Source organism: Jaculus jaculus, chromosome 3, assembly GCF_020740685.1.
Source record: "Jaculus jaculus isolate mJacJac1 chromosome 3, mJacJac1.mat.Y.cur, whole genome shotgun sequence".
Lineage (NCBI taxonomy): Eukaryota > Metazoa > Chordata > Mammalia > Rodentia > Dipodidae > Jaculus > Jaculus jaculus.
Genome location: NC_059104.1, coordinates 108,995,291 through 109,010,080, shown reverse-complemented (window position 1 = coordinate 109,010,080; position 14,790 = coordinate 108,995,291). Strand labels below are relative to the sequence as shown.

Sequence of the window (14,790 nt, the reverse complement as noted above, 5' to 3'; positions counted from 1 at the left end):
TGTGCACTCCCTTGTGCATCTGGCTAACGTGGGTCCTGGGGAGTCGAGCCTCGAACCAGGGTCCTTAGATTTCACAGGCAATTGCTTAACCACTAAGCCATCTCTCCAGCCCCTATCTCTGCTTCTTGAGTGTTGGGATTAAAGGTGCATTTGTCATGTGTCTTATCTGCATGTACTACTTCCCACAGTTTTATTCTCCTACTCTCTAAGTTCTATTGCTTTCTTATTTATTTATTTTGAGGTAGGGTCTCACTCTAGCCCAGGCTGACCTGGAATTCACTATGTAGTCTCAGGGTGGCCTCGAACTCATGGCGATCCTCCTACCTCTGCCTCCAGAGTGCTGGGGTTAAAGGTGTGCACCATGATGCCTGGCTTCGGTTCCGTTGTTTTCTTACAGAAATATTCTATGTACTAATCCCACACATACAAGCACGCACATATTTCTTTGCATATAAACTAGCATTCTTAAACTCAAGAATATTTCAATTTGCAACATTTGGAAAGGTCACTTACTTTTTCTACTGCAAATGCATTTGGGTCCTGGAAATTCCGTATTGTTGAATGAGGTCCAGACAAAGTCAGGCTTTTCCTTTGTGATTCACTGAAATACATTGTAAAATCTTGTCTTTTTAATTTAATTTTGTCAAGGTAGAGTCTTACTAGCCCAAGATGACCTCAAACTCACTTTGTAGTCTCAGGCTGACCTGGACCTGGGATTAAAGGCAGGTGCCATGGAGCCCAGCTAAAATCTTGCCTTCTTAATTACTATAACAGTTCAATGATAACTATACATATAGACAGAAATTTTAAGATCATCACAGTATGATGGGTATTTTCTCTGTATAAGAACTAAAATTGGAAGGGAGTCAGGTGTGGTAGTGCACGTCTTTAATCCCAGCATTTGAGAGGGAGAGGTAGGATTGCGATGAGTTCTAGACCATCCTAGATACAGGTTAGATTCCCCAGGACCCACATAAACTAGTGACTTCCAGGTAGTCGGGGCTTGAGCGAGACCCTATTTCAAAAAAACAACAACAAAAAAGGGCCAAAAAAGCATTACCAGAATTAGACTCAGAAATAATGAATTTATAAATTAAGAAAGGAATTTATAGGTGAGGACCTGTCCACCCCCTCCATATACACAAAGGTACATGGGCAAATAACAGAATATTTTAAAAATGAATTTCAGGTCTAGGTCTAACATTTATTAGCTATTAGGCCCTGAGTAAGTCTGATTTTCTTACTCATCGTTCTTCTCCCAAAACTTAGGACCTTATACATGTGAGCCAACCACTGAGCCACATCAACAGCTCCTCATAGCCATTTTATAGTAAACAGGGCAAACTGCATTACTATCCTTATAAAATAAATTTAATAAACAGTTTTCAACAAAAAGCCAAAGCTTTTATTATGAAGTTGGTATCACCGTTTTACTTTTTTAAAATTTTGCTTATTTTTATTTAATTGTTTGAGAGTGACAGACAGTAAAAGGCAGAGAAAGACAGAATGGATGCACCAGGGTCTCCAGCCACTGCAAACTCCAGATGCATGTGCCACTGTGTACATCTGACTTAGGTGGGTCCTGGAGAATTGAGCCTCAAACTGGGGCCCTTAGGCTTCACAGGCAAGTGCTTAACCACTAAGCCATCTGTGGTGGTTTGATTCAGGTGTCCCCCATAAACTTAGGTGTTCTGAATGCTAGGTTCCCAGCTGATGGATATTTGGGAATTAATGCCTCCTGGAGGGAATGTATTGTTGGGGGTGGGCTTATGTGCTTTAAAGCCAGTTTCCCCTTGCCAGTGTTTGGCACACCCTCCTGTTGCTGTGGTCTACCTTATGTTGGCCAGGGGGTGATGTCCACCCTCTGCTCATGCCATCATTTTCCCCTGTCATCATGAAGCTTCCCCTCAAGACTGTGAGCCAAAATAAACCTCTTTTTCCCAGAAGCTAGTCTCGGTTGGGTGATTTCTACCAGCAATGCGAACCGGACTGCAACAGTAAAGTGGTACCAGGAGTGGGGTTGCTACTAGACACCTGACTGTGGCTTTGGCCTTTTGGAGCTGGTTTTCAAGAGGAATGTGGAAGGAGTTGAAACCTTGGCCTAAGAGATGCTTTACAGTGCTGTAAGTACAGCTTGATGGTCTATCCTGGTCAGAGCTGAAAGACCTGAAGGCAGTAAGAACTATGGACTGTGAGGTTTGGCTTATGAGGGTGAGAAAAAGCTTTGCCTGGACTGGGCTAGCAGTTTGTGTGAGAAGCTTGCTCGTGTACCCATGTCCTGAGAAGTTGTGCAGGGTTGCTTTGCGTAGAAATGAACTAGTGTGTGCAGAGGGATATGGCACAGAAAGAAAAATCTTTGGGTGAACTGTTGCCCGTTCAGCTGCAACTGAGAGATAACAACCTTTGAGACTGGGCTAGCTGACCTGCGCTGGGGCAACAAGAAGAATGTAGACTCTTTTGAAAGGGCCTGAGTGCTCAAGGAGTGTCCTGTCCTTCAAAGTCTGCTTTATTCCCCCCGGATTAACAAATTGGCACCCTACCTGGTAACGTGGAGTATAAGAAATGCTGGAAAGAGGGTCATTGAGTTTCCAACACGGTCTTGTGTTTTGGAAATGGCCATGGGCAGTGTGAAGTGGGTTTGCTGGTTGCCTGCATAGAGACCCCATGGGGCCATGAGGATGAACGGTGGCTTGCAGTGGAGACCCAGTGGAGATGCCGGGACCATGAGATGGCTGCCGAGGAGCTGCCGGCCCCGATGAAGTTTTCCAGAACTGTGAGTAGCCTAGCTGGAGGGGCGGAATTGGAATGCCAGAGACTTACTGCTGGTTAGAATTATCGGACTTGGAGATTTGTCACTGGCTAGAGTTGTTGGACTTGAAGCTACAGTTTGATGTTTGCCCTGGTTGTTTAAATCTTGTATTGGTTGAATGTTTCTTTGCTATGCCCAATGCCATCTTTTGCAGTGTGAATATTTATTCTGTGCCATTATGGGTTTTTTGAGGTTATTTTTTGGTATTACGGCTCAGTTAAAAGATCTTGAATAATGGGGATGTATGAACATCATTGGAATTGATAAAAACTATGGGGACTTTTAAAGTCAGACTGAATGCATTGTATTTTACATCATGTATGGATATCAGTTTATGGGGGCCAGGGGCGGAATGTGGTGGTTTGATTCAGGTGTCCCCCATAAACTTAGGTGTTCTGAATGCTAGGTTCCCAGCTGATGGATATTTGGGAATTAATGCCTCCTGGAGGGAATGTATTGTTGGGGGTGGGCTTATGGGCTTTAAAGCCAGTTTCCCCTTGCCAGTGTTTGGCACACCCTCCTGTTGCTGTAGTCTACCTTATGTTGGCCAGGGGGTGATGTCCACCCTCTGCTCATGCCATCATTTTCCCCTGCCATCATGAAGCTTCCCCTCAAGGCTGTGAGCCAAAATAAACCTCTTTTTCACAGACGCTACTCTTGGTTGGGTGATTTCTACCAGCAATGCGAACTGGACTGCAACACTATCTCACCAGTCCCCTCACTGTTTTACTCTTATGTGATCAAGTCCAAAGGGCTGTAACAAAAGGTTTAGTCTAAAAAACTTATAAATAGACAGCAATGAATTGGAGAACACTGAGTTTAAAACTAATTGGTTAGCAGATAATAAACCAAATAAATACTTTAAAAAACTGATCTCTGGGCTGGAGAGATGGCTTAGTGGTTAAGGCACATGCCTCTGAAGCCTAAGAACCCAGATTAGATTCTCCAGGTCCCACGTAAGCCATATGTACATGGTGGCTCATGCACCTGGAGTTTGTTTGCAGTGGCTAGAGGCCCTGGCGTGCCCATTCCCCCCCTCCCAGACCCCTCCGTCTCCAATAAATAAACAAAGCAAAACAAAACAAAAAAACTGATCTCTGAATTACTCATCAAAAAACCCATAGACTCAAGTCTTTCTCTCTCTCTCTCTTTTTTGTTTGTTTTTCAAGGTAGGGTTTCACTCTAGCCCAGGCTGACCTGGAATTCACTATGTGGTCTCAGGGTGGCCTCGAACTCATGGCGATCCTCCTGCCTCTGCCCCGAGTGCTGGGATCAAAAGCGTGTACCACCACATCCTGCAAACATGTTATTTTTTATTGGTCAACACCCTGTGGCTGACTAGGTCAGGTTTTTTTTTTTTCTCCCAGAACTTAAAAGCAAGTTTTGGGCTGGAGAGATGGCTTAGCGGTTAAGCGCTTGCCTGTGAAGCCTAAGGATCCCGGTTCGAGGCTCGATTCCCCAGGTCCCATGTTAGCCAGATACACAAGAGGGCGCAAGCGTCTGGAGTTCGTTTGCAGTGGCTGGAGGCCCTGGCATGCCCATTCTCTCTCTTCTCTCCCTATGTGCCTCTTTCTCTCTCTGTCACTATCAAATAAATAAAAATAAACAAAAAAATTTTAAAAAAGCAAGTTTTTATATATAAACAGTGACAAAAAGAAAGGCTTAAACATGTAAATGTGAATGGACACTTGGAAACAATCTTTTTTATTTAAACTATAAAATGTTTGTTGTTTTTTCTAAAAAGCTTGGGGGGTGATGCACGCCTTTAACCCCAGCACTTAGAAGGCAGAGGCAGGAGGATTGCCATGAGTTCAAGACCACCCAGAGACTACATAGTGAATTCTGGGTCAGCCTGAGCTAGAGCGGAACCCTACATTGAAAAATCAAAAAATACAACAAAACAAAACAAACCGGAAAACCATAGGCTAGTTGGGTATGGTGGCACATGCCTTCAATCTCAGCAATCAGGAGGCAGACGTAGGAGGATAGCCTTGACTTTGAGGCTACCCTAAGACTACATAGTGAATTCCAGGTCAGCTTGGGCTAGATTGAGACCCTACCTCAAAAAACAAAAATACAACTCAAAACAAAAAAAACATGGGCTAAGTAGGTAGGACAGAAATAACTTTTTTTTTTTTTGAAGTAGGGTCTCATTCTAGTCCACGATGTCCTGATACTCACTCTCTAGTTTCAGGTTGGCCTCAAACTCACAGCAATTCTCCCATCTCTGCCTCCCAAGGGCTGGGATTAAGGATGTGCACCACCATGCCCAGCTTAGATAAAAACATTTTTTGATAAGTGTACTTGAAAACATTTATCAAATGATTCAAAACTCAAATGTGTGCTTGTGGCCCACAAAATAGATTTATTTATACTCATTTACAAAAACATCTCAGGTCTGGAGAGATGGCTTAGCGGTTAAGGTGCTTGCCTACAAAGCCAAAAGACACAGGTTAGATTCCCCAGGACCCACGTAAGCCAGATGCTCAAGGTGGTGCATGTGTCTCAAGTTTGTTTGCAGTGACCAGATGCCCTGGCACACCCGTTCTCTCTTTCTGTCTCTTTTTCTCTTAAAACAAATAAAACAACAACAACAAAACCCTCAAAAAATGGTGATATAAGCCGGGTGTGGTGGCACACGCCTTTAATCCCAGCACTCAGGAGGCATTGGTAGGAGGATCACTGTGAGTTAGAGGCTACTCTGAGACTACATAGCGAATTCCAGGTCTTCCTGGACTAGAGTGAAACCCTACCTTGAAAAACCACAAAAGTAATATCATGTGGGAAAAGATAATGTGTTTTGGAGTAAATATAATAACACTTCCAAGAACTTAATCCAGTCTTTTTACTTATTCACTAGCTATAATGATTTTTTGCTTATTTCAAATGGTTATTGGCAACATGTTTATTATAAAAACATTTACCTTTTACGTCTACCAGGAGACATTAAACTTGTTTGAGTTTTCTTTTCCTGAGGACCAGGTATGATATTTAAAGCCTCTCCAGCTGCATTTTAAGAAAATAAAACAGTAGGTTAAATTAACTGTAAAGTTTTTTAATGCAATATAGTCCCTATACATAAGATTTTATTCTAAAATACAAAATGTAGTCTTAATGGCAACAAGCAAACGAAGGAGAAAAAAAGCATAAACTAAACACTATGAGTATACTAAAGAATTTGGAGAAAAGATGGAAATGAGGGAAATCTTCATGGACAGTAAATTTTAGTTGCACAGAAGACTATGGACCAGAGACAGATGCTACATGACTCAACTCCAATTCTGTTAATAACTACCTTCTTAGCTCTTACTACTCTGCTTTTACTGTGCAACAAACACACAGCATGAAATACATATCATTTGATTTATGTTTATTTTTAGCTCTAAGATCCAAGCAGGAATTCATAAGATTTGCAACAAATAAAGTTGGCGGTATGTTGGAAAGATATTCCAGGACAGACTGGCATGAACAAAGGTAGTGAAATATAATGCATAGTCTATTTAAAGACACAACAGGCCCCTTTCTATTAATACCTCCAGGTGAGTTCAAAGTTGGATTTCAGATTAAAATAGGAAGAACCACAGGCTACAGTGACTCCTTGATTTTAAGTGTCTTTTTTGAAAAACAGTGTTTCATATATCCCAGGATGACAGGCATATAACATCATATCTGGTTGTATGCAGTGCTGGGGACTCAGGACTTTGTGCTTACGTATTTTGTGGCAAAGTCTGTTTCCCTTTTAGGTTCTCTCATCTCTTCTTTTTGGATGCAGTTCTGTACTAGGAGTATAAAGTTATTAACATATCTATGTAATTTGATTAACAACAAAATTTAAACTTACCAGTTACAGTATTCTGTGGCTGTGACTGGTTAATCACTGTAAAACTTGACCTAACTGGAGCTGAAATTTGGCCCGTTGGTTTAACAGTTTGTGTAGTTATCAAAGGAGAAGTGGTAAATTGTCCTGAAACGTAAGGCAAAACCAGTAACTCTGAACTGACAGGAGTTGCTTGAGATGCAATCCTTCTCTGTCGTTTGATTTCTGCAATTCCATTCCTTGTTCGGGCTGAAACACATGGACATCACCAAATTAACTCGATATCAAGAGCCATTTGGGAATCCGAACAAAGCACTATATTAAGTGGCCTGTATACTTTATAACATATTATTATGTGTTACATCTACAAATCAAAAGATAGCCATTAAAAACATCAAGTAAATTTATGTTATAATTTCATAAGAAACAAACTTATGAAGTTTAATATATTAAAACTATAACAGTATATTTGTTCTTCAGTAACTCATATTGATAGTATTCTTCCCAAAATTAAGATACTCAAAATTATAGAACAAGAGAAGATGCTAGTCCAGACAGCCAACAGGAAAACATAGGGATTACATATATAAAGTCTATATGCACATGTGTGTATATGTTAACATATATGTATAGGTCTTATTTTTATTTTTCATTGCTGGGTATCAAACCCAAAATCTTGTACTTTGGGCATGCTTGTTAAGTCCTTTACAGTAACCAAGCTGCACCCTAAACCCCAATGTATGTGTATGTATATAAAATTATAAATGAAAATATCTAATAACTGTACTCAGAAAAGGTAGTTTAAAATAAACATGTGATATATAATATTTTAATTAACATGTAGTATTGATTAAAATATTCACTATACAGTTTGAGTTTAAAGTAATTCTGAACATTGTTTAAAGCTGAATACCAACCTCTCTGGTGAGCAGCAAACCCTGGGGAACTTTGCATACTCCTAACAAGTAAAACAAAGTAGTTATTTACTAACCAGTTTTTTGTAGCTGAGATACATTCTGGCTTACTTAGACTTGAAATAAATTATGATTTAAAAGTTGACAGGCTTCCTTAGACAAAAATAAGTCTATATATGTTTTTGGGTATGCAACTCTGATTAGCTTTACAAGAGAAACAGTGGCATATACAATCAAGCTTCAATTTGATACAACCATAACATTAAGGTACAGTTTGACTTGATTTTAACAACTCTGTATTTAAGTAAGCTATACAACATTTTCAGTTATATTTTGTAATTAGAGATGCTTTCTCAAAACCAATCCCGACTCATATACATAAAAACTTCAGAATCCCCTAACTAATTCAAAAGACACTTTGTTTTTATTTCAAAAATGGAGAATAAAAAACATGTAAGGAAACTCAGCACCAGCTAATCCTTTTACTGAGTTGTAGTTACCCAGCATCATATTTAGTACACAATCACAGACACTATATTGTCTTATGGAATGTGTCAAATAATCTTCAACAACAAGAACTACAAAATTGAATGAACCTGTAGGTCACTTTTAAAAATATAGAAAACTAGAGAAATCTCTTATAGGAATCAATCTTTTATTTTTATGCAATGGTTTACCCATATACTCTTTCAATAGCTTACATGGTATTTATAGATCCTAAATTGTGTAGACTTTGAATATGTTATTTCTAAATGCAGAAAATAAGTTAGGAAAGAAAATATAAAGATAAGACTACCAAATAAGTGACCCATTCAGAGTCAGGATGAAAGCATTCAGAGCCATGTTCATAATGTAAGTAGACGATAAAAATATGAAGAGTATTCATTTGTAGCTCTGGGAAAGGGTATCTATCGTTTATTTATTTTTAAAAGTTTTTTTGATAACTTCCGTAATTATAGACCATAAACCATGATATTCCCTCCTTTTCACAAATCCACCCTCCATCATAACACCTCCCCCAAAGAGACTACTTTTTTTCCCCAGGTAGGGTCTTACTCTAGCCCAGGCTGACCTGGAATTCACCAGGGAGTCTCAGGGTGGCTTCGAACTCAAGGCGATCCTCCTACCTCTGCCTCCTGAGTGCTGGGATTAAAGGCGTGTACCACCACAACCAGCTGAGACTATAGTTTTAATAAGAGCCCACAAGCAAACAAGAGTTGTCATCAAATTAATACCAGTAGGGCTGGCAGCACCCTTGTAATGATGCTGAAACTGGCAATACAAGGTTGCCAACTAGGTAGAAGGGAGACATTAATACCATGAGAAAATTGTAGAAAGTAGTAGATGCCAGAAGGAAAGAACCAACTGGATATGGATTCAACATACGAATTCTATGAGTATTTAAAAAGCAGTTACCTAAGGGAACTAATGGAATGGGATTAGGAAATTAATATTATATCCCAAGATTTATCTCTAAGTTGCTAGTTGGGATTGTCATTAAATTTCCATATAGTGGGCTGGACAGATGGCTTAGTGGTTAAGCACTTGCCTGTGAAGCCTAAGGACCCTGGTTCCACGCTCGATTCCCCAGAATCCATGTTGGCCAGATGCAGAAGGGGCACACAAATTCATTTGCAGTGGCTGGAGGCCCTGGAGTGCCCATTCTCTACCTATCTGCCTCTTTCTCTGTCTTGTCTGTGTCTCTCAAATAAGTAAATAAAAATTTAAAAAATTCCATATATCACAACTTCCTCATTTCTAAATATTTTATTAAAAGTATTCAATTTATTTCAAATTATTCCAACTAATGATAAATACCAGTAACCCCTAGAACAACTTCAAAATTAGATGAGAATTATATACAAGTGTATTATATAAATATTAAGATGTTGTATAGCCAAAGTGTGCTTACATTCTTAAATTTGGTCATATTTTAATAAGCTTAGTACCTGATCTGAGAAAGTGTGTGGTCTAATTTCTTCCACAGAGATGACATTATTGTTGGGACATCATTTGATGTTTCTAAATCATAAGAGAAATAAACCCATTTGACGAAAATTCATTATTCAATTTGAACAAAGACATAATAACTAACAGAAAAAAAAAAACACCTTATCCCTCAGTTGCTGACTTAATGTTATAAATTGAGAAATAACAGAATTATAAAACACGGCTTCCAAAGGAATAATGAATTTGTTGTTTTCTTAAACCACAGGGAATCCGGTATAATGAAAGTGGAAAAAGATATCTACATAAATTTGCAAGTTTTTTTTTTTTTTTTTCCGAGCTAGGGTCTCACTCTAACCCAGGCTGACCTGGAATTCATTCTGTAGTCTCAGGGTAGCCTTGAACTCACAGCAATCCTCTACCTCTGCCTCCCAAAGTGCTGGGATTAAAGGCATGAGCCACCATGCCCGGCAATTTGCAAGTTTTTTAGGCCAGTAACTTTATACTTTCTTTATTAGAAAAATAAACTTTGGGCTGGAGGGATGACTTAGCAGTTAAGGCGTTTGCCTGCAAAGCCAAAGGACCCAGGTTTGATTCCCCAGGACCCATGTAAGCCAGATGCACAAGGGGGTGCATGCATCTGGAGTTCATTTGCAGTGGCTAGAAGCCCTGGTGTACCCATTCTCTCTCTCTTTCTCAGTCAAATAAATAAATAAATAAAAATTAAAAAAAGAAATAAATTTTTTAGGGCTTTAATCCCAAGCGCTGGCATTAAAGGCATGTACCACCATGCCCGGCAACTTGCAAGTTTTTTAGGCCAATATCTTTATATTTTCCTTATTAGAAAAATAAACATTTGTCAGGCGTGGTGGTGCATGCCTTTAATCCCAGCACTTGGGAGGCAGAGGTAGGAGGATCGCCATGAGTTCAAGGTCACCCTGAGACTACAGAGTTAATTCCAGGTCAGCCTGGACCAGAGTGAGATCCTACCCTGAAAACACACAAAAAAAAAAAGAAAACAAAAAACTTTGGGCTGGAGGGATGGCTTAGCAGTTAAGGTTCTTACTTGCCTGTGAAACCTAAGTACCCAGGTTTGATTTGCTAGTGCTCATGTAAGCCAGGTGCACAAGGTGGCACATTCGTTTGCAGTGGCTGGAGGCCCTGGTGCACCCATTCTCTCTACTACCGCTTCCTCTCACTCAAATAAATAAAATAAAAATAAAATTAAAAAATGGAAAAAAGAAAACTTTAAAAATCTTTTTAAAAAATCTCTTTAGTGATGTCAAGCAAAATCTGAATTTGAAAGTAACTTGGCTTTATAATAATGATCATAAAGATTATGCAAACTTGGGCTGGAGGGATGGCTTGGCAGTTGCGCCATTTGCCTGCAAAGCCAAAGAACCCAGGTTTGATTCCCCAGGACTCATGTCAGCCAGATGCACAAGGGGGCACATGCTTCTGGAGTTAGTATGCAGTGGCTGGAGGCCCTGGTGTGCCCATCCTCCCTTTCTCTCTCCCTCCCTCTTTCTCTGTCAAATAAATAAATAAAAATAACATTTAAAAAAAAGTAAAATATTTAGAGAAAGATTATACAAACTCCTTGAAGTGTGGAAATATAATCCTAATTACTCTAAAACAAGCCTAAGGGATGGAGAAATGGCTTAGCGGTTAAGACGCTTTCCTGCAAAGTCAAAGGACCATGGTTCAATTCCCCAGGACTCATGTAAGCCAGATGCACAGGGTGGCACATGCATGTGGAGTTCATTTGGAGTGGCAAGTTCTGGCATGCCCATTCTCTCTCTCTCTATTTCTCTATCTCTTTCTCTCTTGCAAATAAATAAATAACAACAACAACAAAAACAAAAACACAATCAATCAATCCTAGGGCTGAAGAGATGGCTTAGAGGGTAAGGCTCTTGACTGTGAAGCCTAAGGACCCATGTTCAACTCCGCAGGTCTCTCTTAAGCCAGACACACAAGGTAATGCAAGCACACAAAGTCACACATGTGCATAAGGAGACGCATGTGACTGGAGTTTGATTATAGAGGCTGAAGGCCCTGGCGCACCAATTCTCATTCTCTCTCATTAAAAAAAAAAAAAGAAAAAAAAAAAGCCAAAAAGAAATCTCACTTGGTTAGCTAAATGAGATTTAAAAAAAGATAAAAAATATGAAAGTGTCCAACAACGTTATATGGTTTACTCAGTACAGGTAAAGCTCCTTTTTTCCTTTGTTGTTACTTTATCATAGTTAAATGTTAATTATTTTGGTATTATAAGCTACAGAAACCACCAATGTTAGAAAATAATCTGGGCTGGAAGGATGGCTTAGCAGTTAAGGAGTTTGCCTGCAAAGTCAAAGGACCCTGGTTCAATTCCTCAGGACCCACGTTAGCCAGATGCACAAGGGGGCACACATGTCTGGAGTTTGTTTGCTGTGGCTGGAGGTCCTGGTGTGCCCATTCTTTCTCTTTTTCTGTCAAATAAATAAATAAATAAATAAAAATAAAATATTAAGGGCTGGAGAAATGGCTTAGCGGTTAGGCACTTGCCTGTGAAGCCTAAGGATCCCTGTTCAAGGCTCAATTCCCCAGGACCCACATTAGCCAGATGCACAAGGGGGAGCATGCACCTGGAGTTCATTTGCAGTGGCTGGAGGCCCTGGCGCGCCCATTCTCTCTCTCTCTATCTGCCTCTTTCTCTGTTGCTCTCAAATAAATAAAAATAAACAAAGAAAATGTGAATCCCAGGTCAGTCTGGACTAGAGTGAGACCCTACCTTGAAAAAAAAAAAAGAAAAAAGAAAAAACAATCTGCCTACAGCCATACCACCCTAAATGTGCTTCATCCTGTCTGCTCTTAGAAGCTAAGCAGGGTCAGGTTTGGTTGGTACTTGGATAGCAGAATAAACATCAGTACTTTCACTCTGTATCTTAAGCAATTATTATTTTAGGTCATGATAACTGTCAGCCTGGATTTTATTACTGAGTTCTGTGTCTAGTCTTAGACTGCAGATATTGAAATTAGAATGTCAGCATGGGTAAGGTATGGTAACACATGCCTTCAATCCCAGCATGGGTAGGAGGATTACTGTGAGAGCAAGGCCACTCTGAGACTACACAATGAATTCCAGGTCAGCCTGGACTAGAGTGAGACTCTACCTTGAAAAACCAACCAACCAAACAAACAAAAAAAAACCCACCAAACCCTCCAAAGTCAGCATGAAACTTTAAAAAAAATTTTTCTTAAAAATTTTCTTAGGGTATGGTGGCTCACACTTTTTTTTTTTTTTTTAAATCTTTATTTATTTGAGAGTGAGAGAGAAAGGCTGATAGAGGGAGAATGGACACACCAAGACCTTTATCCAGAGCAAATGAACTTCAGACATATGCGCCACCATCTGCATCTGGCTTACGTGGGTCCTGGAGAACTGAACCTGGGTCTTTAGCTTTGCAGGCAAGTGCCTAACTGCTAAGCCTTTTCTCCAGCCCAGCAAGGAGCTTTTGAACACATAGAAATGCCTGTTAATCAGTATAAAGAAGCTAGAATTAAGTTTTGTAACTTGGGAGACATCTCAGTCATTAAAGGTGCTGGTTTATAAGCCAGGGTTTAATTTCCCAGCCTCTTATATACAGCCAGGCACAGACAGTGGTGCTCATTTGCAGTGATAAGAGACCCTGGCATGTGTGCACATGCACATACACACACATGCTAAAACAACACAAACAGAAGCTTGTGGGGCATGGTGGTACATGCCTTTAATCCCACCACTTGGGAGCTGAGTTAAGAGGATTACTGTGAGTTTGAGGTCAGCCTGAACTACATACTGAATTCCAGGTCAGCCTGGGTTACAGCAAGACCCTACCTTGAAAAACACAACATAGCAACAACACAAAACATTAATGAAAATTTTCTTATCAAACTGCAAGTTTCAAGACTTTTATGAGATAATATCTTTTAAAAAAATGGAGTCCTTACCTTTTGCTTTCATAGCTACATATTCATTCAAAATTGTTGTCAAGTTTTTTCCAAATAAGGACTGAAAGAAAATATCAAGCATTAGCAAAATCATATAATATCATTAGTTTCTCACCACAAAACTTCTTACCATTCAAAAGTTAAAAGGTCTGTACTGAGCTGATGAGGAAAAGGTAAAGAAGCAAACCATCAAGAATGAAAACAGGCCAGGCATGTGATATATGCTTTTAATCCCAGCACTCAGGAGGCAGAGGCAGAGGATTGTCATGAGTTCGAGGCCACCCCAAGACTACATAGTAAATTCAAGGTGAGCCTGGGCTAGAGAGAGACCCTACTTCAAAAAACCAGGGGGGAAAAAAGTGAAAACAGGTGGGCATGGTGGTGCATACCTTTAATCCTAGCTCCAAAATTCCTGTTCTTCCCTATTTTGTGGTTTCAAATTTGAGGTTACTAGGCTGGACAGATGGATTAGTGGTTAAGGCACTTGCCTGCAAAGTCAAAGGACCCACGTTTGATTCCCCAGGAACCACATAAGCCAAATACACAAGGTGGCACATGCATCTAGTTAGTTTGCAGTGGCTGGAGGCTCTGCAACACCCATTCTTTCCCTCTCTTTTCCTCTAAGTAAATCAAAGTAAAAATACTAAAAAAAAATTATATAACAAAAAGTTGAGGCTTTTAAAGGATACCCTGAACTGGAGAGATGGCTTAGTGGTTAAGGCACTTGCCTGTAAAGCCAAAGGACCCAGGTTTGATTCCCCAGGACCTACGAAAGCCACATACACAAGGTGCTGCATGCTCCTGGAGTTTGTTTGTGGTGGTTGTCCCTGGCTTGCCCATTCTCTCTGCCTCTTATGTCTCCTTCAAATAAATGAATAAAAGTAAAATATTTTTAAGGATACAATTAGCCAGGTGTGGCAGCACATGCCTCAGGTAGCACTTAGGTAGGAGGATTGCTGTGAGTTCATGGCCTACTGGCTAGGTCAGTCTGGGCTCAATGAGACCCTACCTCAAAACTAAAAAATATAGCATAGTCTTGAATTGTTAGTAGGGGTAAAATATTGATTGATAGGCTGAGATGATAAAATCAACAACAGAAGTCTACAATCATACTACCCTAAAGGCACTTGATATCTGATCTAGGAAGCCAAGCAGGGCAGACCAGGTTAGTATTTGGGTGGGAAATAAGAACAAGAATGTACTGATTCTTAGGAAAGATAAGACTTTTGACACTCAATTTCGCAGGGTGTTTTCTTTCTTTTTTTTTTTTTTGCATAGCTTTATGGATAGCTACAACAGATTAGAGTCCCTACCTTTTTGTTTTATTT

The 14,790-nt window shown here is 39.9% G+C and overlaps 1 protein-coding gene across 3 annotated transcripts in view; it reads right to left on the bottom strand.

Annotated features, from left to right (window-relative positions):
* Positions 1-14,790, bottom strand: part of LOC101594731 (protein NPAT) — a 61,974-nt gene that overhangs the window by 32,349 nt on the left and 14,835 nt on the right. For all 3 annotated transcript variants that reach the window (XM_045145439.1, XM_045145438.1, XM_045145440.1), the window contains 6 exons: positions 13,463-13,523; positions 9,490-9,562; positions 7,544-7,584; positions 6,651-6,875; positions 5,734-5,815; positions 514-601 (listed from right to left, as the gene is read on the bottom strand). In XM_045145439.1, the coding sequence (XP_045001374.1) occupies positions 514-601; positions 5,734-5,815; positions 6,651-6,875; positions 7,544-7,584; positions 9,490-9,562; positions 13,463-13,523 (570 nt within the window). The remainder of the gene's footprint in view (positions 1-513; positions 602-5,733; positions 5,816-6,650; positions 6,876-7,543; positions 7,585-9,489; positions 9,563-13,462; positions 13,524-14,790) is intronic.